Raw genomic sequence first — 22,167 nt, 5'->3', positions numbered from 1 at the left:
GGCGCAGAGGCACTTAAAGAACACGTGGAATGACGGGGGATGTACGGATGTCACGATGGCCGCATCCCTGTGGCCCGGGCCCTCCTGCCGCGCTTTGCTGGGGGCTCTAGTCGTGGTCGGGGCTTCTAGTCCCGGGAAAAGGATCCTGCCGGCGACGAGGGACCAGCGGGAATCTCGGCCCCGGACTGAGCGCAGGACGGAGCAGAACCGCTTACGGCGGGGCGCGGGCGCCACCTGGCGGCGAAGCGCTGTAAGCGCGGCCGGGAACCCGAAATACTTTAGAACAAAGGGAGTTGCTCTCCGGCGTTAATGGTCAGTTATACAGAAATCAGTGTAGGGGGACACTGAGGTCCGACACTCAGCATAAAGCAGCCTCCCCTGGCTGATACAGTGCCCAGTTCTCAGGAGAACCTGAAATGTGGAGATCTCAACAAAATGAATGAACAGGGCCATAAATTTCCCCTTGGGCTGCAGGTCAAGAAACAGCCATGTCTCTTTGTCACCAGGCTGGGGTAAAAGTTGGGCTCTGCCCTTTATTTCCTATGGTTACAGCTCATGCTGACACTGACCTCTTTGCCCCGATTCTTCCCCCATGGTCAGTACTGGGGGCTCTTGGGGAGTGAGAGGTATGAGAAGCTACTGAGACAGGAACATGAGGTGCCAGGAGAGCCTGGGAGATGGAGATGAGAAGGAATTCGAAATGGGAAGCAGAAACAGGAGGTGGGGGAGAGCCAGAGAAGGCAGAGCAGAGATGGGGAGACAGACGTGAGACAAAACAGAGACACACTGAATGGGAAAATGAGAGAACAGGAGGCCGGGAGACAGAAAGGGAAAGGAGGGTGGGGAACAGAGAGAGACCAGGAGAGAACTGGAGATGGAGAGGAGCCGGTGGAAACACCACCGGGATACAATGAAGATGAGATGGAGACAGCTGTGGAGGCAGAGAGACGCAGAGGCTGGGAACTGGGAGAGAAAGACAGAGTCACAGGGGAAATCGGAGGCAGAGACACTCGAGAGGGCTCTGCATGGAGCAGCAGGGTGCAGGCTGGGTGCCCTAGTCCTTGCTCCGGGAGCCTTTGCTCCTAGTGGAGCCTGGGACGGTGCTGGAGGCAGGGCTGGAGCTCGATTCTGACCCGGAACCTCTGCTCTGCGCACCTCGCAAGCTTTCGGGACCTCCGCCAGACTCCAAGTATCCAGTGGACCCCATGTGGCTGCTCGAGCTCAGGGGTCGGAAGGTCATGCGGCCCCCAGTTGAGCCCTGGCTGACACTGGTGGTCAGGAGGCCTACGCTGGAGCTGGGGTCACCAAAGGTGACATGGCCAACATTGGAGCTTGTGGCACGGCCTGCACTGGACACCAGGATGCCGTTGGTCCTGTGGCTCAGGATGGAGCCCTGGCCAATACTAGGGCTCTTGGAGATGACCAGGGGCGTGACTGAGCTGGCCTTCTGGGTGCCAGGGAGGCTGATGCTTGGGCTGCCCTCCATTTTCTTCGCCATCTCCGCCAGGTGCTGCTCCCGCGCCTGCTCCCGGGCCTCCAGCTGTGGGGAGGTGAGTTAGGCCCAGAGGAGGGCTAAGCCCCCGCCCCCCCCCAGCAGGCCCTGTCCTCACCGACTTCACCACGTAGCTCAGCAGTTCCTCCTTGCTCAGAGGATAGTCTTCTTTGGCCTCAAAGCCCAGGGGCTCATCCCTACGGTGGGGGAAGGCAGGAAGGGACCAGTTCTCACCCACACAGGGCTGAGGGCTCCTCACAGCCATACCCAGAGACCCTTGCCATGTTCTGGCCAGCCTGGAGGGCCCTCGCCCCTCTGGCTCTCCAAAGCATCCACTCCATCTTTAACTGCCCCGCAGAGCCACACCAACCCTCTGGTCCCAAAGAGCCTCCCTAAAACCCTGCCTCCCATTATCCCCTCTGCCACATGGATTCTTCGTCCCCTCCACCACCACCCCCAGCCCTGGGCCTCACAGGCTGTCAGGGAGCTGAGGCGGGGCCACCTTCTTGGGAAGGTCCTCAGAGCTCTGGCCCAGCACTATGAGGGCGGCATTAGCCAGGCTGGAAGAGGTGTAGGCCTGGAGAGAACAAGCCAGGGGTCAGCTCAGGCCCATCCCTGTGGCCTCAGGCTCCCTGTCCCCGGTGCACCGCCTGCCTCTCCACCTGGGTGTCTAGGTAGGCCTGCACCGTCAGGAGCTCCACCAGCCGCTTCTCGATGAGGCCCAGGAAGAGGCAGATGTCGCGGTCTCGCATGTATGTCTTGACCCCCAGGAGGTCATCCATGATGGTGCTGTCACACTGGGCCTTGGTGAAGAGCTGCTGGATGTCTGGGGTCAGGAGGACAGGCTGTCTTGATCTAGTGCCAGCTGGGTGCCAGCCCTCTCCTTCCCTCAAGTCCCCACTGCCCAGTTTTATGCAGACAGCAAGCAAGGCTAGAAGATGTCCCCCAGGACAGACAGCCAGGCAGTGGTGGGGCATCGCTGTGTGCCTGGCACAGGGCTCCAGACAATGGAAGGCAAACAGAGAGGGAGGGCAAAGGAATGCCTGAAGGCACCTCCCCTGGCAGACTTCCTCGCAGCTCAGCGAGAAGCACCCACTCCCATTCAGCTCGGGATCTCTCCCAGAGAAACACCCCCATACACTTCTTTTAACTTCGCACTCCAAGTGTGCACAACTCCCTGGTTGAGCCACTGGACCCACTCGCACAACTGGCCTGTGCATGACCCGCATATATTTAGTTAGTTAACTGGTTATTGTTAATGAAGTAGAAGGCACCACAACCTTGTCAAAAATCTGCACCCAGCCCTGACCGGGTGACCCAGTTGGTTAGAGCATCATCCTGTACACCAAAAGGTTGTGGGTTCGATTCCCTGGTCAGGGCACATGCCTGGGTTGCGGGTTTGATCCCTGGTTGGGGCATGTACGGGAGGCAAGCAATCGATGTTTCTCTCACATTGATGTTTTTCTCTCTCTCCCTTCCTTCCTCTCTCTCTAAAAATCAATTTAAAACAACAAAAACATATCCTTGGGTCAAGATAAAAAATCTGCACCCAACCATACAGCATCCCCACCAGGTGTCCCTGTACCTCCTGCCCCTGAGCTCCAGGCTCATATATACAGTTTCCTGCTGGGGTCCCTCCCTGAACAACCCCCAGACCACCCACACTGAGCTCAGGGTCATCCCAACCCCACTCCTCTGAGGCTCCCCATCTCAGGGAGAGGCCTCACCCTCACCAGGCTAGACTCCGTGTGCATCACCCCTTACCCCCCACTGCCCACCAGTCTCATACTTGTGCCCCCTCTTCTTCTCCTCCCCCTAAATCCCTGTCCACCACCCTCTCCTGCTCACAGCCCTCCATGGCTCCCCAGCACCTCCAAGAAGCACCTGGCCTGGCATCCCTTCAGGATCAGGCCTCCACTCCCACCCGCACCCAGCCTTTCCACTCTGCACCAAGAATCCTCATGCCATGAATGCACCTCTAGGCCTTGGCCCCACCTGCTGGGAGCACCCCCTCCCCAGTTTTCCAGTTAAATGCTCATCCTTCAAGGTTAAGAATTAATGATGGATGGATGGATGGATGGATGAATACTGGTGGGTGGATGATGAATGGATAAATACTGGGGGTGGATGGGTGAGGGATATGGGTTGGCTGGATTGATGGATGGATGGGTGGGTGAATAGGTAGATAAATGAATGCTTGTGGACGGATGGATTCATACTGGATGGTTAGATGGATGATAAATATGCAATGAACCAATAGGTGAGTGTGCACTGTCCTTCATGGAAATCTCCAAGTGACTAGCCCAGGTCTGGTCCCTCCACACACCCATCACACCCTCCAAGATGAAGAAGTGGGGCAGGTGCTCACCAGCCTTGAGCTTCTCCAGCTGCCCCCGTAATTCCTGGGAGCGGGCCTGGAGGTTATCGGCCTCGGAGCGCACCTCTTCTGTGTTCTGCTGCAACGCAGCCTGGTGCCCCTCTTGCAGTGACAGCCGGGAGGCCTCACCGGAGCGCACCCTCTCCATGGCCTCCTGGATCTGCGGGGCAGGGGCAGAACGCTGGGCCCAGCTGGGCGAGAGGGGGCTCACCAGCAGCCGGCACAGGAGGAGGAGATGGGTATGGAGGCAAGGAGCAAGGGTGGGACTCGGGACATTGCTGGTCTCACTCACCTCCTTGATCTCCTCCTGCAGACGCTCTAGCTCTGAGTTCTGCTCGTTGATGAAGTTGAACTCGGTGAAGTTGCGTTCCTCCACTGCGGGGAAGGCGGGGTCCAGGGAGACAGAGCCAGACAGTGGACAGAGACAAAAACAGAAACAGAGAAACACAGAGGCACACGGGACAGAGAAAGAGATGGTGAGAAAGACAACACAGAGACAAGACAGACAGGGATGGAGAGACAGATATACGCAGAGAGAGGGGCCACAGAGAAACAAACACAGAGAAAGTCGGAGTGAGAGGAAGAGAGACAGAGGGTCACAAAGAGACCCAGAAACAGCGTGAGAGACACAGGGAGGGAGAGCAAACCTTAGAGGTGGGTAGAAAGAGAAGGGAGACCCGAGAGGCAGACGCAACAGGGACACGGGTCGCAAGCCCAGGAATGACAGCGGGACAGGGAGGAAAGGGGAAAGGGACATGGGGGAGGCGGGTGACAGACGCGCCCAGCAAAATCCGACAGAAACAGAAAGACAGTGATACAGACACTCGGAGGGGACGGAGAGATGCAGAGAAGAGGGAGACAAACGGAAGGAAAAGGAGAGAGACGGAGATGAGCGGAGAGGGGCAGGGAGGGCGCACGGTAAGAGGTGGGTAGAACCAGCCCGCTCCTCCCCGCGGGTGGAGGTGTCCCGGGGCCCTCGGTGACCTAGACAGAGCACAGTGTGCACCTGACAGGGGGCTGGGGCCGCGCCTTCCCCTCCCGGGCGCGCGGGCGCTCACTCTCCAGGTACTTGTCCACCAGCCGGTCCGGGTCGCTCTCCCCAGTCAGGTGGGACAGTTTATTCAGGGCGTCCTCGTAACGCAACACCAGCTTCTCCTGGGAACTCTTCCGGAGGCCGTCGGCCACCTCCTGGGCTGCGGGGAGACGGACAGTGAGGTCTGTGTCCAGGGCGGCCACTAGCCCGAAGGAGATGAGCCAGGGCCCCCGCGCGCCCGGATACTAGAGAGGGGCGCTCTCCAGCGCCCCCTGCAGCCCGGCCCCGGCCCTGGCCCGTGTCCTGCGGGACCTGGAGGCAGGCGCTGAGCCCCCCTCGGGCCGCCCGGCCTGCGGGGTGCAGAGGTGGCGGCCCGGTCTCACCGCGTTTCTCGCGCTTCTCCACCACGGCCGGATCCGGCTGCCGATCTTGGTTCTTGAGCTTGAGGAAGCGGTGCAGCTGGTCCAGGTGCGCGATGTGCCGCTGCAAGATCTGCGTCTCCGACTCGTTCTGGGCCCCCTCCTTGTCCGCCCGCTCCCGCAGCATGCCCATCTTGGTCCTCGCCTCCTCCCTGAGAGAGGTCAGTTGGGTCAGGGAGATTGGAGGTTGTATCGGGGTCAACTGGGGGTCCCAGGGATGGGTGGACTCAGCCTGAGTTTGGGGGTGGATGGGACAGGTCAACCTGGTTTTCCCTGGGATGGGTAGGTTCAGTCTGGGATTGGGCGGTGGATGGGCAGGGTCAGCTGGAGTCCCAGGGATAGGGTAGAATCAGGTTGCTGTAACCCTAGAGTTGGGTCAGGATGAGCTTATGGAGCAGAGTCAGGGCCTGCGGGGTGCTAGGCCAGTAAGGGACTAAGGGCCTTGTCCACAGAGGGGCACTGCTGCAGCGCACGCTGATGAGGGAAACAATAAAATGGAGCAGGCCTTGCTAAGAGAGTAACTTCAGTTAGAGTCGGAAACTCTTAGGGAAGTGCAGCCGGTGCACATCTCCTGCCTCAGTTCTCAGAGCTGCTATTAAGTTGCTACACCTGTTGCTAAACTAAGTCCAAGGCTGAGCCTCAAACGGCCTGGAAACATAAACCTCCCGGCACAACAGCTGCTACTCGGATTACAGGGACTTGCTCTCCCAGCCAACCTCCTTTGCACGAGACAGTCGCGCTTTGTGCTTTTGCCTTTCTTTGTTCCCTCCAGAGCCAGCCAAGTTGCTACCTGAACCTGTCTCCCTGATTGCAATCCTTTTGCTCATATAAAAGCTTCCTGTTCTTTGTTGCAGCCTGAACCTCTTCTTTGGGTAATAGTGCACGGGGGGGGGGGGGGGGGGGGGCACGGGGAGGCCGGGCGTTACTGTGTGACTGTGGAATGGGAGGCGAGAGGGCCATGATGGCACAGTTAGAGAGAATACTCAGACCACAAAGGGGAGACCCAAGTGATAAGGTGATCGTGCTGGAGTTTGGGGGTCGAGTAGTTGGAAATATAAGGGGCTTGGATCATTTAGGACGTCCTGTTGGACAGGTAGGTGACATCACCAGCTACTTGAGCACACACCCTGTTAGAGTCCGAAGCTCTTAGGGAAGTGCAGCCGGTGCACATCTCCTGCCTCAGTTCTCAGAGCCTTCCCTGCCTTCTAGCTGAAACCACCCTGGGATGGGGGCGGGGAAGCCGGCCAATCACACCCTCTGCCTCAGGAAGTTAATTGGGAAATGCTAAGAGTGGGACCAGAAGGCCATGTTCCGAAGACCAAGTTATGAAGAAGTCAAAGCTGCATGTGAGCTGAGGCTGCAAGGCACAGCTGGGGCTCTGAAGGGGTCATGATGTAGGAAATTACAGGGTCGGCCCACGAAAGAAAGTGCTGACAGTCGCTGCTGCAGAGATGAGCCTCGGAAGCACTGCTTGCGTGAGGCAAAAGAAGCCAGGCACCAAACGTCCTGTAATGTGTGACTGCACTTACATGAAGTGTCTGGATAGGTCAACCCACAGAAATAGGAAGGGAGCTAGTGCTGTCCAGCGCACTGGGGACTCGGGAGGAGAGTGTGACTGCTTACTGGGGACAGGTTTCCTTGGGGTGGCGAAAGTGTTTTTGATCCAGATGGAAGTGATGGTCGCACAACATGGCAGATGTACTAAATGACACTTTAAAACAGTGAATTTGGTTTGTGCATCCTGACAAATCACAGAAACCTCGAGCTTGGGCTCGAGCTGTCAGGAGGGATCACAAACCCCCAGCAAGCAGAAGCCAAGATAGAAACAAGATTCTGAGCAGACGCAGGAAACCGTTTGGAGCAAGAGAACAGGCCTGGAGCTCAGAAAGAGCAGGGCCTGGGGGAGAGGAAGAAGGAGCCCACGAGAGCCCCGGAGACAGAGATGGAAGCCAAGAAAGCAGGAAGCCAAGAAAGCAGAGCAAGTGGGCTCTCCATGCCATACGTGTCCCTTATCGGTGGTCCCTGTGGAGCAGTCTAATTCCTATCTTTCACCGAGCTTCCCTGTCCCAGGCCCCTTGCTGCGTGTGTTACACGCTCCATCTCATGTAATTCTCTCTGCATCCCTACATGCTATGTGCCATGTACAGACTGGGCCAAAGGGGTTAATCCACGCACTCACGGCCCCGGACCTTGCCCGAGGGTGCTGGGAAATACACACAGAGAAAGGGGCACCTTGTGAAAAACAAGGTAGGTTCCTGTGGTCCACTCCCTGAGCGGGGAGCCTCCTGCACTGCCTCAGGACGCCCGGGGCCTACCTGATGGCGTAGGCCGAGGTGGAGGAGGTGATGAGGGTGCTGATCGCGTGCCGCAGGATCTGGATCTCCTGCCCAGAGAACAGAACAGGTGCCACTCTGACCTTGTCTCAGGGCCCCCGGTTCCCTGGCGGAAGCGGAGCTCCCACGCCTGTGAATCTGGAGCTTCCTAATGAGTGGCAGCAGGTAGAGGGATTTTAAAGAGGTACGAAGTCAACAGAAAGCCACCCGGATGAGCTGGCCATGGGCTCAGAGGGCTCATCCCGGTGAGGCGCTCACACCAGGATGTTCATTCCGAAGAGCACCGGCCTAACCTGCTCAGATTCGGAAATCTGGGTGAACTTCATCATTGTGACCACACTTGTCTGTTTTCTGGAAACGTTTTTGCAGTTTATGAGGAAAAAGGGTACTTTCAGGAGAAAGAAGGGAGGAAATGGTATATATTTTTTTACACATGTATAATGTGTAATGTATTAATGTATATGCAATATGCATATATACATATATACACATGCATGTACGCAATATATAATGTGTGTATTGCCCTAGCCAGTTTGGCTCAATGGTTAGAGCGGCAGCCTATGGACTGAAGGGTCCCAGGTTCAATTCCAGCCAAGGGCACGTACTTCTACTGCAGGCTCAATCAGGCAACCAGTGTGTCTCCCTCACATCCGTGTGTGTGTGTCTCTCTCTCCCACTCTCTCTGAAAAGCAATGGAAAAAATATCCTCGGGTGAGGGTTAAAAATAATATCTATATACATATATATGTGTGTGTCTATTAATAATACACATACAGCCCTGGCCTGGTGGCTCAGTTGGTTGGGTGTCGTCAAGGAGACCAAAAGGTTGCTGGTTCCATTCCTGGTCAGGGCACATGCCCGGGTTTCAGGCTAGATCCCCAGTCAGGGGGTGCAGGAGGCAGCCGATGTTTCACTCTCACATCCATGTTTATCTCTCTGCCTTCTTCTCTCTCTAAAAATCAATAAACTAGTCTTTAAATAAATAATAATAATACACATACATATACATCCAGATAACCATAAACATAATGCATACATATACGTTATGTGTATATATATACACACACGCACACACAGAAAGAAAGAAATGGCCTTGTTTTTAGGAAATACACACTAAAGTCCTTAGAGACTCAACGTCTGCTGTGTAGCCTCAAATAGCTCAGCAAGCATAATAAATTATTTTCAGTAGAGATGATAACTGCACAGAGCAAATGTGGCAAGTGCTGGATGTCGGTGAGGGACATGTAGCTCTTTGTTCTGTTCTTGCAGGGAAGGGAAGGTGGCGGAAGGAAGGGAGGGCTCTTCAAAGGGCTTCAGAGGTTATTGAGAAGCTGGAGGGATGTAAATGGTTTGGCTGCTCAGTGGTTGCCCTGGGTGGTAATAGTCAAAATGACATCTCTGCCTTCTTTTCAGAGGCGCCTGGAACACCTTCCGCGCCTCTGCTCCCTCTGAACTAAAGCAACCCTGCAGCCTCGGCAACTCCAGACTTGAGGCCTGAGAATTAGAAAAAGGCGGGTGACTCTTGTCCTGTCCTTCACCCCAGGGGGGCCAACAGGCTCTGGCCTGGGGGCCTCTCACCTTCTGCAGCTTGTGGTCCAATTTCAGATAGTGATTCCTCTTCACCAGTAGGAGATCCAGCTCCTCCCGCAGGGCTGCATTCCGCACCAGCTGGATGTCAAAGCGACAGGTGACCTGGGGGCAGGGCGAGGTGTGGGATAGGATGACCCGGTCTGTCTGAGGTCTGGCCTGCCATCCTCTCCACACTCGGGCAAGGAGGGCGCACTTGTCACATACGGGCCCATTTCCAATCTGGGGACCCTGAGAGCATTGCCCAGCCCCACCTGAAGAGCCCAGGCATCAGTCTCCTTTCCCTGTGGACCCTCCATCACTGCAGGATCCTGCCTCCTGACCCCCACAAGGAGCCCAGTGTTTCAGGCCTTCCCTGCAGCATCCAGGAATCTGGTCCAGTTTCCAGAACTTGACCCTCCCTGCCACCCCACCCCCCCCCCGCTCCCCCCAGGCAGGCCCAGAAGGAGCCAAGAGGCCACACACACCCTGTCCAGCTGGTTTTCCACGTTCTTGATTCTTCTGCGGACCCTGGCCTTCTGGTCCAAAACGAGCACTGGAACCCTGGCATCCTTACCAGAGACAGAGACCCGGGTCCCCCGCTCCTGGATCTGGAGGGAAGGGGACAGTACCTGTTTGTTGGCCGAATGTGGGAAGGACTGAAAGACCAAGGGAGGAGATGAGCGGGAGGGTGAGTAGCTGAGCATGGCTGCCATCTGCCATCCTTGTGGCCCCAGCCATCTGCTGACAGTGCCTCACCTTCCATGTGGGCCTGGTTTCCAACCACGACAAGCCACCCCCCCCAGCCACAGGACCCAGGTTTGGGCAACCACAGTGATTGGCCTAGAGGTGGACGTGTGATCCAGGCTGAGCCACCTTGCTCTTTACTGGCATTTGGGGGGAAGTGCATGAGCTGGATGGATGGGACTCCAGAGCTTCGCCTGCCAAGCATCCTGGGAGAACGGGCCAGTGGACAAAGTGGAGGCAAGAGACTGGAGATGGTGAGAACGAGCCCCGACACCATTAGAGTCCCCAGGTCTGCTATGCTGAGCCCAGCTTCCAACCTGTCCTCGTTTCCACATTCATCTTTACTGATTTGGAGTGTGCTGTCTCCCCAACTAAACTGGAAGCTCTGAGGGCAAATTTGTGTCTTTTTTGTGCCTGACACAGAATAGGTGCTCAACAAAATGTGCAGACCAAATGAACTAATGAATTGCTTAAGACTGTGTCTCCCAACTCGTGCGCTGTTATAGGTTGCATGTGTCTGGAAGATTTTATACGTTGAAGTGCTAATCCCCAAAGCCTCAGAATATGACCTCATATGGAGACAGGGTCTTTACAGAGGTGCTCAAGTTAAATTGGGGGTGGACCTTCATCCAATAGGACTGGTGTCTTCATAAAAAGCAGAAATGTGCACACGCAGATATGCAGACAGGGAGAAGGCCATGTGAACATACAGGCAAAGATCGGGGCGATGCTTCTACATGCCAGGGGATGCCAAAGGTTGCCAGCAAACCACCAGAGGCTGGGTGAGAGGCATGAAGCAGATTCTCCCTCCCAGCCCTCAGAAGGAACCAATGCTGCTCACACCTTGATCTCGAACTTCCAGCCTCCAGAACTGTGAGACCATCAATTTCTGTCATCTGCCTGTGGTCCTTTGTGACAGCAGCCCCACAGAAATGACTACGTGCACCAAGGCGCCCCAGAGCACTGCAGCAACTCAACAGGGCACCACAGGGCCATTTTCAACTTCCGAGGGAAACACATCGGCATGGGTCAGACACCACGGGGGCTATGAGCTCAAGGCAGGTCTCAGATCCAACACAAGATGGTGGTATATTTATCTCGATGATGTCACATCTCTGTGAAACAGTTTTTAGTAGTTGCTGTGATAAAAATCAAATATCCAAAAATGTTGCCATTGCGGGGAACTGGGCAAAATGCACAAAGGATCTCTCTCTGTTATTTCTTCCAAATGCATGTGAAGCTGCAATTATCCCAGTAAGATTTTCAATTTTTAAAAAAGCAAGTACTGCACAGAAATCAACATAGAATGAGAGTGGCCTTGTCCAATCTGAATTCAAAATCTGAAAAGCTGGACAGCGCCCAATGGGCATGAACATCCTTCAGGCAAGTAACTGTGGTTTTGAAGAATGATATACAGATTTTCCCCCATGTATGTGTATTATTTTTTAATGGTTTCTAGGTTGTGAGGACGCAACCACTTACTGGGTTGTTTTGCCCAAACTACTGAAATGGAATGAGCCCCTGAGGACAGCTCCTGAGAGCTGGTGGTTACATTTTGTTTATTCATTCACCTGTTGGTAGACATCTGGATTGTTTCCATTTTGAACTTTACAAATAAAGTTGTTATGAGCATTCCTGTATGAGCCGCTGTATGAACATATGCTTTCTTTTCTCTCGGGTAAATACCTAGGAGTGGAATGTCTAAATCAGATAGTAGGTGTACCTATAGTTTTTTAGGAACTGCCAAACTGTTTTCCATAATGGTTGTACCATTTCCATTCCCACCAGCAGGGTACAAGAGTTCCAGTTCCTCCACACCCTTACCAACATATGGTATGGTCAGTCTTTTTAATTTTAGTCATTCTAATAGGGGTGTAGAAGTATCTCATAATTTTATTTATTTATTTACTTACTTACTTATTTTGGTTAAATATCCCCCAAGGATATTTTTTCCATTGATTTTTAGAGAGAGTGGGGGGGGGGGACAGAGACATTGATGTGAGAGAGATACATAGATTGGTTGCCTCCCGCATGCGCTCTGACTAGGCTGGGGATGGAACTTGCAACCCAGGTACATGCCCTTGACCGGGAATTGAACCCGCAACCCTTTGGTGCGCAGGCCAATGCTCTAGCCACATTTTAATTTGCATTCCCCTAATGACTAACACTGCTGAGCACCTTTCATATACTCATTGCCATAATCCTCAGGTGAGGATTAATAAATAAATAAATAACAATGAATCCCACATAGAAAAAAGTATGATTTGATGACACTTTTGTTTCAGATAGACATATATGTGTGTGTTTATGCAGCTGTGTGTGCATCACCGGTCAGGGTCATAGAAACTTGAAAGAACACAGGCATAGAAAAGTCACATTGTTTCCAAGGTCAAATAGCAAGATCTCAAGGCAGGTGGGATTAGACACCTGTCTAGACCCCGCTCCATTCCCAACATCCTCTTTTTGTAGATGGAGGAACTAGGGTCCAGAGAGGTGAAGACTTGCTGTGGTCACACACTTCTGATGAGGCAGGTCCAGGATTCTAATGCACGTTGTACTGACTCCAGAAAGCGAACCTTTCCCCTTAACTGCACCAGCCCCTGAATATGTGGGACTGTGCTCACCACTAAACATCCATATTCCCACTAGAGCCTGAGCACCACTCTCCCAGGTGTATGTATTCAATAACCCCATTTTTCAGATGAGGAAGCTAAGGCACAAAGTGGTTAAGGCATTTGCCCCTGAGCAAATCCACAGTCTGGTCTTAGAACCCACCTGCCTGTCCAGGGCTCTGGTCTGCTTCTGCAGCTCCTTGATCTCGGCCTGTACCTGGGCCTGGCACTTCAGCAAGCGGCCCATGTTCTGCAGCCTCTCGTTGTCCCGCAGCCGCTTGACCTGGCTCTGGGCAACGCTGATCTGCACCTGAAGTTTTTCCCGCACCTCCTGTAGGCGCTGGATCTCCTCACTGCCCAGGCAGGGAGGTGGAGGGGAGGTCAGCAAAGGGCAGAGCTCAGCATCACTAAAGGCAGGACACATTGGGCCTGGCCCCTCTTCGGACCCAAGAGTCCGGCCCCCAGCCCCTTTAACAGCCCCCCTCTCCAGCTCTGAGACCCAGGCACTTGACTCACAGTTGTTTATTGATGTGCTGGTGGACTTCCTTGCTATAGGCCCGCTTTTCACCCTCCATCACTTTGCATTTTCGCTGCAGTCGGCTCAGCTCCCAGTCCACTGAGGGAGGGGTCAGGCAATGGACTCAATGGGAATCCAGACCCCAGACCCTTCCACCCCAGGACCTAGGAATCCCAGATCCCTTAGGATCTCTCAAGCTGCAACTGAACTGCAGACCCAGTCCCCAACACCCCTCTAGGAATGCCTCAAGCTTTCATATCCCTTCACCCTTTCCGGTACCCCAAGCTGACCTGGAGACTTTACCCCCTATAAATCCACTCCTTTGCTGGTTTGGGCATACGGCTGTTTACCCACTAGAGGGCGCTCCTGGAAGGCCTCCTGGTCCGCACGGGACTGGAACTTGGGAAAGCTGAGGACAGGTGATCAGAGCAGCATTCTTGCTCTCTCCCTCGCCCTCGGCCCCGCTGCCCAGCCGTCCTCAATCCCATTCTCCTGCCCCCTCCTTCTCAGCCCATCTCCTAGGCTCAGGCCTCATCCTCTCCTGTCTGGACCATCACCCCAGCCTCCTCCCCAACCTCCCAGCCTCCCCTCTCACAGCCCCAGAGGGTCTTTCTACACCCAGAATGGGTCCTGCTTCTTCCCTGCTCCAGAGCCCTCAGGACAAAATCCCAGCTCCTCAGCCTGGTGTTCAAGGCCCCACATGACCCGCCTTCTCCACCAGCTCGCCACCTCCCACAACCCAGTGGTTCTCAACCTGGAGCAATTCTACCCCCGTGGACATTTGGCAATATCTGGAGATATTTTTGATTGTCACCATGTGGAGGTGGGGTGCAGAGGGTGCTACTGGCGTGTAGTGGGTAGAAGCCAGGGACGCTGTTAAGCATCCTATAACACAGGGCAGCCTCCACAACAAAGGACAATCTGACCCCATGTGTCAACAGTGCAGAGGGTGAGAAACCCTGCTCTGGCCACATGCTGTTCTCTCTGCTGAACCTCTTCCCTTCCTTCTCCTGTTGGTAATTCCGGGGATCTCTGGGCCCCACTCAAATGTCCCCTTGCAGAAAGTCTTTCTGGCCCACCACACTCCCCAGGCTTGGCCCGTACAAATGCCCATCTCCACCTCCGTTCCCGCACCCCGAACTAAAGGGCTCTCCTGGAAGCCCTCCCTGTCCCCGGGGCCCTGCAGCACAGGACCTGGAACTTGGGAAAACTGAGGAAAGGAATGAATGAAATAAAGAAGGTATGAATTACCCATTCCTTCCAGAAAGACCTCGCTTCCATCCTCGGAGCGGGTGCTCCCTGCAGAAGGTCCTAAAGGCATCTTAGCCAGAGAGGGTGGGACTCCTGTGGAGGCGACACAGGGCCCCTTCAGACAGCGAGCAGGAGAGGGCAGTGGGCAATGAATTAGGGACTAGGAATTAGAAGGTGACCCCAGAGCCAGCTCTGCCTTCTCTCTGAGTCTCCATTCCTCCGATGGGTTGGACGGGGACACCTCTCCCCACACTCCTCTCAACCTCCAGCCTCTCACATTCTTTGCTTTGCATCGCGACTCTGACTCTGGCGCGGGGCACAGGGCCCCTAGGCTCTCGGTGTCTCTGAGGCGGGCTGTTTGGGGAAGGAATCAGAGGAAGGGGAAACCCCGGCCGCTGTGCGGAGTGAGGCCCTGTCCCTACCTGCGGGAGTGCCGACCGGTCCTTCCGCTCCCAGCTCACTGTTGTGGTCTGGTTACTGGGGAGATAAGGCGCCAATGAGGCCTGAGGACAGCGGCCGGGGCGGGGCCGAGACCGCGAGGGGAGACCACGGTTGGGGAAGCCGGAGGAGGCGCGGAGGGTGCGGCGAGAAGACCGGCTGGGATCTCGGGCGGCTAGCGGGAGCCCTGAGGGGCGGGGCGGGAGGCGTTGGGGGCGGGGCTTCGGGGCCTGGGAGAGAGGGCGGGAGAGCTGTAAAGGGCGGAGCCGGGAGGATCTGCCCGGGCTGAGGCTGTCAGGGGTGGGGCTCGGGTACCTGAGGGGGCGGGGCTTGAGGGGCCGGCTAGGGGCGTGGCTGGAAGACCCGGTGAGGATCCCGGTCGGAGAGCGCTGGGAGGACTCCGGTTCCCGAGACTTGAGGGGCCGGGGCTAACCAGGCAGCGCTCGGGCTGGGAGGGCCTGTGGGTGGTCGGAATGGTCTTCCCGGGAGCACGGGCCTGTGAGGGGCGGGCTGTGTGTGACCGGGAGTGGGAGGCAGGAGCTGAAAGAGCCTGTGATGGCAGGCCTGGGAGGGTAACATGTCTTAAGCTGATTAAAACCACGTTATTTGGAGGATTCGTTAGCAGCGAGGCGGTGCCAACGACTGGAGTTGTGAGGGGAACGAACGCTCACCACCACCACCTCAGGTCCTCGCAGCGGCTCACTACGCACGCGCAGCCAACGGCCTCCAGGGGTGCGGCCAAAACCCTTTTTGCAGCCTGGAGTCAGCTTAGAGAGGCGGAAGTGGGCGTGGCCTCGCGCGCGCCGGACCAGCCCCCGTTTTCCGGCCACGCCCCATGAGGCCGCACCCCCGTCGTTTCGCAGGGCCCGCCCCTCAACGGACGGCTGCTACCCACCCGGGCCTCCTCGGAGAGGGCGGGCAGTGGGCGACGCTCCCCGAAGGCTGGGTGTGCCTGACGCCTGCGGTTTCCTGTGGGAGGAAGCGGCCCGCGGGCACTCCGCGCAGCTCGTAGCGCTGGAGGCCCAAGAAGGGGAGATCCCTCCACCGCTCTCAGGTCTACTGATTCTTCCCCTTCCACAGGGCCCTAACACGGGGGACCCCCTGGACATCCCCAGGATACGCCAGTATGGCGCTGATGTCACTCAGGGAACGCGATTCAGAGCCCTACGCCCTGCTCGCCTACCCCGCTCAAATTTCCATCTCCTAACTCCTAGTTAGACCCCTCCCCAGACCACGTCCAGCCCCTTGGCCTGCACTCCCTGACAAGCATGTGACCTCTAGCCCCTAATTTTTCCCTCAGTGACCCAGACTTTCTGACTTGCTTGGGGTCTTGGTTTCAGACTCCCAGTTTCTGTCCTCAGAGATTTAAGTTTGAGACTACTTACCTTTTCCTCAACCCGAGGGACCCTCCAACTTTTTAGTCTTGGGACCCAAGAATTTGCCCCTTCCCCAAATTCTCAAGACCTTGATCTAGGGTCCCCCAGTACTGAATCTACTCGGGACCCCAATACCTGGTATAACTGACACAACAGTGCCTGGCAGTTACGATGTGCCAGGCACTACTATAAGAGCTACCCTATGATGCAGTCACTGTTATCCCTATCTTACAGATGGAAACACTGAGGCATGGAGAAGTTATTAGTAACTTACCCCAAATCACAGCTAGTGAGTAAAGCATCTTGGATTTGAATCAGCCAGTGTGTTTCTAGAGTCTGTGCTATACTGGTACCCCAGCTTCCAGGCCTCCCCAAGTACCCATCCAGTCACTGAACTGCCCTCAGGGAGCCCACATGACCAACCACTTGCCCTCCCCCAGCTCTGGTCCCATCAGATACCCCGACATGCAGGGACCCAGAATTTCAGTTCTCCAGCTCTCAATTCCATATCAGGACCCCTGTCCCTCATTATTCACCATCACCCAGCCTTTTTAAGAGACCCAAGGACCTAGAAGTCATCACCCCCCCCACCCTAACTCAATAATCCAGAATTAATAATAATAATAATAATAATAGTTAACATTAAGTCCCTGGCACTGCACTTCCGTTTAAAGCCTTCCAATGACTTCCCGTTGCATTTAGAATAGAGTCCAAACTCCTCCCCTAGTCTTCAAGGGCCCTCTTTGATTTCCCTTCCTACCCTCCCTCTAGCTCCCTATATTCCAGACACACTGGCCCTTCTGTCTGCTCCCCAAACAACCTGAGTTTGTTCTCAAGAGCCTTTGCACTTCCTCTTCGCCCAGCATTCAAATGGCTCCTGTCTTCAGGTCTCAGCTCAGATGTCAGCTCCTTGGAGAGGCCTTGCCTGATCACCCCGTTTAAAGTAGGTTCCCCCCACACCATCATTATCTCCATTACTCTATTTCCTTCAAAGCATTTCTCATTATCTGAAATTTCTCTTTTTTATTGTTTTCTCTTTATTGTTTGTCTCCCTCTACTAGGAAGGTAAGCTCCACAGTAATAGTGGGCTCACATGTATGTTTCTCATTAACTCCTGGTTCATAATAGATGTTCAATAAATGTTTGATGGAGAAAGGAATGAATGTGTTAGGCGTGTTAATGTACTCATATTACCTCACTCATTTAGAATAAGTAGCAGACTTATTATTATCGGTATTAATGTACTGTCAGTATTTTAGTATTATTATACCCACAGATTGGGAAACTGAGGCTCACAGAGTTGACATAATTGGTCAAGGTCCCCCAGGCAGGAAATGATGGTGCTGGGATTCTTAACTTCCACCCACTGCCCACTTCCAGAGTTTCCCACTTCCCCATTTACCATCCCCTGACACTCCCCTCCCCCATGGTGCCAACTCCACCCGCCCTCAGCCCACTCGGCACTGCAGGAACCTGGCCTCCTCCCTCAGGCTCCCATCCCTCTGAGTATCCTGTCCTCAGCTCCACCAGGGAAAGCAGACATCTGGTCCCAGGTCCCAGGTCCCAGGTCCCAGGACAGCACCCAGAGTGGAGGCCTGAGAATCAGGCCCTCCCACCCCCGATGCTTGCCCCACCCCAGGGCCCCGGCTCCACTCTGCTCCCTCCAACGACTTCTCTCAACTCTGAGAAGCAGCCCCAAAAGATTCGTGTCTGGGGGCAGTGGGCGGGCTCAGAGAATGAAGAACCCAGCGCCTGGGCCCTCCCTCTGGCTGCAGACCTCAGCTGGGTGCGGCGAGGGTGGGTATAAAAGGGTCGGTATATATTGATAGGAGCAGAGGGAGAGTGAGAAGAGAGAGAAAGAAGAAGTTACAGGCAGTGGAAACAGGAGGGAGAGAGGGTTCTAGGGTTAGAGGGGAGTAGGACGGAGAGCCAGAGGGGAGGGAGGCGGCGAGGGAGGCGGGGGCCTCGAGAGGGTGGAAGGAGGGAGGAGAAGGGCGGGGCACGGAGGCCGGAGCGAGGGACAGACTCCAACTCTGACTTTTTCTGCCGCTCTCGGTAAGTTTCCAGTCCGTTATCCGGACTGGGATTTCTTTATTTACTTGGGAGTGCAGACGTTTGGGAAGGACACCCCCATGGAAATCCTTGTAATTTCAGAAGTGGTCTCTTAGCACTTGGGGTGGAGATTCAGGAAGGGGTGGGGCCCAGCAAGGTTTGGGGGTTCCCAGCAGAGCCCTCCACCTGAAAATGTCCAGCAATTTTTCCCCACGGATGTCCACTCTCCCCTGGGGACTGGGAGAGCGGGCCTTTGCATGAGGGCACCCCAAGTCTAGACCACCTCCAGGCCCCCTCCCCTTTCTGGACACTGAATGGTGGTGGGAGGCTGGTTCATTCTTCTCAGGCCTCTCTTCCCAAACACAGATCCTGTCCATTTTCCCAACAAGGTGCCCAGCAGGCACCAGTCTGGCAGCTGGGTGTGGTGGGGACCTCATGGGCAAGGCCTGGGCCTGGGGTTTCCCTGGTACTTGGAGGCTGGAGGCTGGAATGAGTCACTGATGACTCACCGGGAACCCCTCCCCCCCCCCAGGAGAGGGGTGGGGTGAGTCAAGGATGCCTGTCCCTAGGGGCACCAACAGCTTTTGATGAATCTGGAGGGGCTTCAGCTTGCATTTTCACATCCTGATCCACATGCACCCAGGGAAAGGGCTCTGAGCACACGGAGTGAAGCACATTGCTGGCTCTACTCACTCCTGAACTCGGAGCCACCCTGGCCCCCCCCAGTCCCTGGGGAGTTCAGGAGTCCAGGCCTCCAGGCTCTTCTTCCCTCGGACTCAGGAGTCCTGGCCTCTGGCCCCCTCCTCCCTCAGACCCAGGAGTCTGGACTCAGCCCCTCTCTCCAGGAGGATTTGGGCATCTCACCCGCCCCTGTGCCAACCTCTTGAAACTAGCACCTCCTGACGTCCCCCACCCCAGGTGTCCCCCACAGCCATGTCACTGCTCCTGCTGGTGGTCTCCGCCCTTCACATCCTCATTCTCATACTGCTTTTCGTGGCCACTCTGGACAAGGTAAGCCTACTCGGCCCCCCACACCCCCCCCTCCCCTCCTCGAGAGGTAGGCCACCCCACCCCTTTCCCTAGCATCTGCCTCTGATGCCACCACCCTGCCCTTTCCCCAGACGCCCTTCCCTTTCCTACTAAATCCGTTTTCCCCAGATCAGCCCCTTCTGGGCACCACGCCCTTTTTCTAAACTTTCCCAAAGGCTCCCCGACCTCTCCCGATTTCCTTTCCTATCTCTACCCTTGTTTCTCTGTCCATCCCAGTCCTGGTGGACCCTCCCTGGAAAGGAGTCCTTGAATCTCTGGTATGACTGCACATGGATCAATGACAACAAGACATGGGCCTGCAGTACTGTCAGCGAGAATGGTGAGGGGCATTGGGGACTGGTATGCAAAGGAGAGGGGTAACCCCAAGTCTCTTCTCCGGGACCAAGGATTGGAAACCTGCCAAGGTTTGAGTGGGTGGGTCTGGTTTCCAATGCTGAGTGAGTGGGGCCGATGTATGACCCACCTATCTTGGTGGTAGGGAGCAATATGCTCATGTTCTAAAGAGGATGAGCTAAAAGCCCCCCTCCCTTATGATTCAGAAAGAGTGGAGGCTACATGCTGTAGGTTTAAGGAATTGGGAGAATGGTCCCAAGATTGAGAAGATAAGGTTATGTTTCCAAAGTTCTAAGGAGATGGGACTGGTGTTCTGAATGGATGGCTGGGACCAGTTTGTCCAAGTTCCAAGGGGGTGGGGCTGGAACCACATTGAGGTTCTAAGAAGGTGGGGCTGAATCCTTCCAAGGCTCTAAAGGAGGGGGCAGTGGCAGATGCATATGAGTTCTAAAGGGGAATCCATTAAAATTTCTAAGTTAAAGAAGGTGAAAGATGAAATGAGTTTACCCTAAGAGTGAAGCAAGAATTTCTGTTCTCATGACTTATATCTAGTGTTGTACTGGAGGTAGCCAATGCAACAAGGCAAGAAAAAAAGAGAAAAGGCAAAAAGATGGAAAAGAAGTAAAAATGTCTCTATTCCCCGTGGACATGTTTCTGTAGAAAATCCTAAAGACTCTGCAAAGCAGCTTCTAAAACTGATAAGGGAATTTAGCAAAGTTACAGGAGTCAAAGTTGATAATGTGATATTCCTAAGTATCCAAACTTATACGCCTCTAAACTGGGGGCTGGGGCGGGGCTTGTTCAGATGATGGGCAGGAAGGTGGAGTTGGAACTCTGGACCTGCCGTGACTTCCACCTCTGTCTCCTCCTTATCGCAGGCTGGCTGAAGGCGGTGCAGGTCCTCATGGTGCTTTCCCTCATCCTCTGCTGTCTGTCCTTCATCCTGTTCATGTTTCAACTCTACACCATGCGGCGAGGAGGGCTCTTCTACGCCACTGGCCTCTGCCAGCTTTGCACCAGTGAGCACTGTTCCCTGGGAATTGAAAGGAAGGGAGGGGGCCTATCAGGATGCTGGGGACCTGGAGAATGAACATCTGGTAAAAGGAAACAATTCTCAAGAGCCCAAGGACCACCTGAGGTGCCTTCATGGCACTTCTCTGTCCCCAGGGACTTACAGGAGTTATAGTCTTCAGTGACTCAGTGGTGTTTTGTGTCTCTGAGTCATGGGGGAGCTGGCACTTGGGGCTTCAAGGAGCCAGAGCTGAGGAAGGTAGTGTGGGCAAATAATTTAAATCCCAGGCATGGAGGTGGAGGGAATTGGGGACAGGTGGCTAATTAATACCTCAGAACTTTGAATCATAATAGTGGTCTCATAATTACAATCACAGTCAGCTGCTGTTTCTGGTGGATCTACCATGTATCAGACACTTCAGGGAGTTTTATGTACTTTTGCATTTTTTGACTTCAGGTAAAAAGGACCAAGTTATTCATAATCCTCAGTTTGGGGAACATTATCTTCCTAAGTACCTGCAAATTCCTCTCTTGTTTTATTAATTCACTTTGTGTGCTTGAGAGAAAAACACTAAAAAATATTCCTTGTATGTATGGATGAGCAGATAGTATCATCCCATTGTATGGATAAGGGGACGCAGTGAGTAAAGTGTCCAAGGCCCATCTGCAGTAGCCTGGCTGCATGGAGCTGGGGGAGTGAACCACAACTCCCAGCCCACTTGCCCTCCGGAGGCTTCTCTGCCTCATGGGTTGCTGGGATATGCAGTCTTGTTGAGGATATAGAGTGACACTTGGTTCCTGTCCCCTCACAGGCGTGGCAGTGTTCACCGGGGCGCTGATCTATGCCATTCACGCTGAGGAGATCCTGGCGAAGCATCCGCCTGGGGGCAGCTTCGGGTACTGTTTTGCACTGGCCTGGGTGGCCTTCCCCCTCGCCCTGGCCAGTGGCGTCATCTACATCCATCTGCGGAAGCGGGAGTGAGCGCTGCGCATCGCCCTGTGGCCCAGCCCATCCAGGCCCCTTTTCTTACCCGCCTCCAGGAAATAAAACCATTTAACTGCCTGCCTTTGCCTCCTTCCTTCCATCCTCCCTCCTCCAGGGACCCAGGCTGCTCACGCCTGATGTCTCCAGAAGCTGGGACAGCCCCACCACCAGCAGTTCCACCTTCAGAATGCCCAGCTCCAGGTCCCCAGGTGCTTCTAAACTCAAACACAGGACCCGGGGGCCCCAAGGCCATGGGCCCGTCCGTCTTAAGTCTCAGGATTCCTCTGGAGAGTAAACCTTCAGATACTGGGGAAGAACCAGGCGCTGGGTTTCCAGTCCCCTCTGTCCTTGTACAAGGGTCTCTCTCTCTCACTAGGCAGGGCATGTGTTGTTCCAGATTGTGGGTCTCTATTTTCTCTCTGACCTTCCTCTGGGAAGACACTTTTCCATTTCCCTCCTAGAACGTAGTCTTCCTCCCTCATTGCAACCCAGCGCCTCCCATTTCCCCTCATCCCCAAATGCTGCCTCTAGCGCATAAGACACCTTAGTAAAAATTACATGGCACCCCTGCAAAC

The 22,167-nt window shown here is 54.8% G+C and overlaps 2 protein-coding genes across 6 annotated transcripts; one reads left to right on the top strand and one right to left on the bottom strand.

Annotated features, from left to right (window-relative positions):
• Nucleotides 1-498: 498 nt before the first annotated feature.
• Nucleotides 499-14,968, bottom strand: ODAD1 (outer dynein arm docking complex subunit 1). 4 transcript variants are annotated; one of them, XM_081118588.1, is made up of 16 exons: nucleotides 14,770-14,819; nucleotides 14,348-14,440; nucleotides 13,387-13,505; nucleotides 13,096-13,195; nucleotides 12,743-12,932; nucleotides 9,709-9,831; nucleotides 9,233-9,346; nucleotides 7,637-7,704; nucleotides 5,286-5,473; nucleotides 4,928-5,062; nucleotides 4,162-4,244; nucleotides 3,861-4,029; nucleotides 2,155-2,318; nucleotides 1,966-2,069; nucleotides 1,611-1,689; nucleotides 507-1,540 (listed from the first exon to the last, which is right to left on the bottom strand). In XM_081118588.1, the coding sequence occupies exons 4-16, from the start codon at nucleotides 13,152-13,154 to the stop codon at nucleotides 1,055-1,057; spliced, it is 1,962 nt and encodes a 653-aa protein (XP_080974714.1). In that variant the 5' UTR covers nucleotides 13,155-13,195; nucleotides 13,387-13,505; nucleotides 14,348-14,440; nucleotides 14,770-14,819; the 3' UTR covers nucleotides 507-1,054. The 4 variants fall into 4 exon arrangements, with proteins under 4 accessions (XP_080974712.1, XP_080974714.1, XP_080974715.1 ...); XM_081118589.1 differs by having other exon boundaries at nucleotides 13,447-13,505; XM_081118586.1 differs by lacking the exon at nucleotides 13,387-13,505 and having other exon boundaries at nucleotides 499-1,540; nucleotides 14,770-14,968.
• Nucleotides 14,969-17,994: 3,026 nt separating this feature from the next.
• EMP3 (epithelial membrane protein 3 (MAM blood group)) lies at nucleotides 17,995-21,670 on the top strand. Of its 2 annotated transcripts, none has more exons than XM_081119126.1 (5): nucleotides 17,995-18,216; nucleotides 19,132-19,224; nucleotides 19,480-19,582; nucleotides 20,475-20,615; nucleotides 21,420-21,670. In XM_081119126.1, exons 2-5 carry the CDS (start codon nucleotides 19,147-19,149, stop codon nucleotides 21,587-21,589), a joined length of 492 nt encoding a protein of 163 aa, XP_080975252.1. In that variant the 5' UTR covers nucleotides 17,995-18,216; nucleotides 19,132-19,146; the 3' UTR covers nucleotides 21,590-21,670. The 2 variants fall into 2 exon arrangements, with proteins under 2 accessions (XP_080975252.1, XP_080975253.1); XM_081119127.1 differs by having other exon boundaries at nucleotides 19,026-19,224.
• The last annotated feature ends 497 nt before the right edge of the window (nucleotides 21,671-22,167 follow it).

Source organism: Miniopterus schreibersii (genome assembly GCF_964146895.1).
Source record: "Miniopterus schreibersii genome assembly, chromosome: 18".
Classification (NCBI taxonomy): Eukaryota; Metazoa; Chordata; class Mammalia; order Chiroptera; family Miniopteridae; genus Miniopterus; species Miniopterus schreibersii.
Note: the sequence above shows the minus strand (reverse complement) of the source record. Positions and strands in the feature narration are given on the sequence as shown.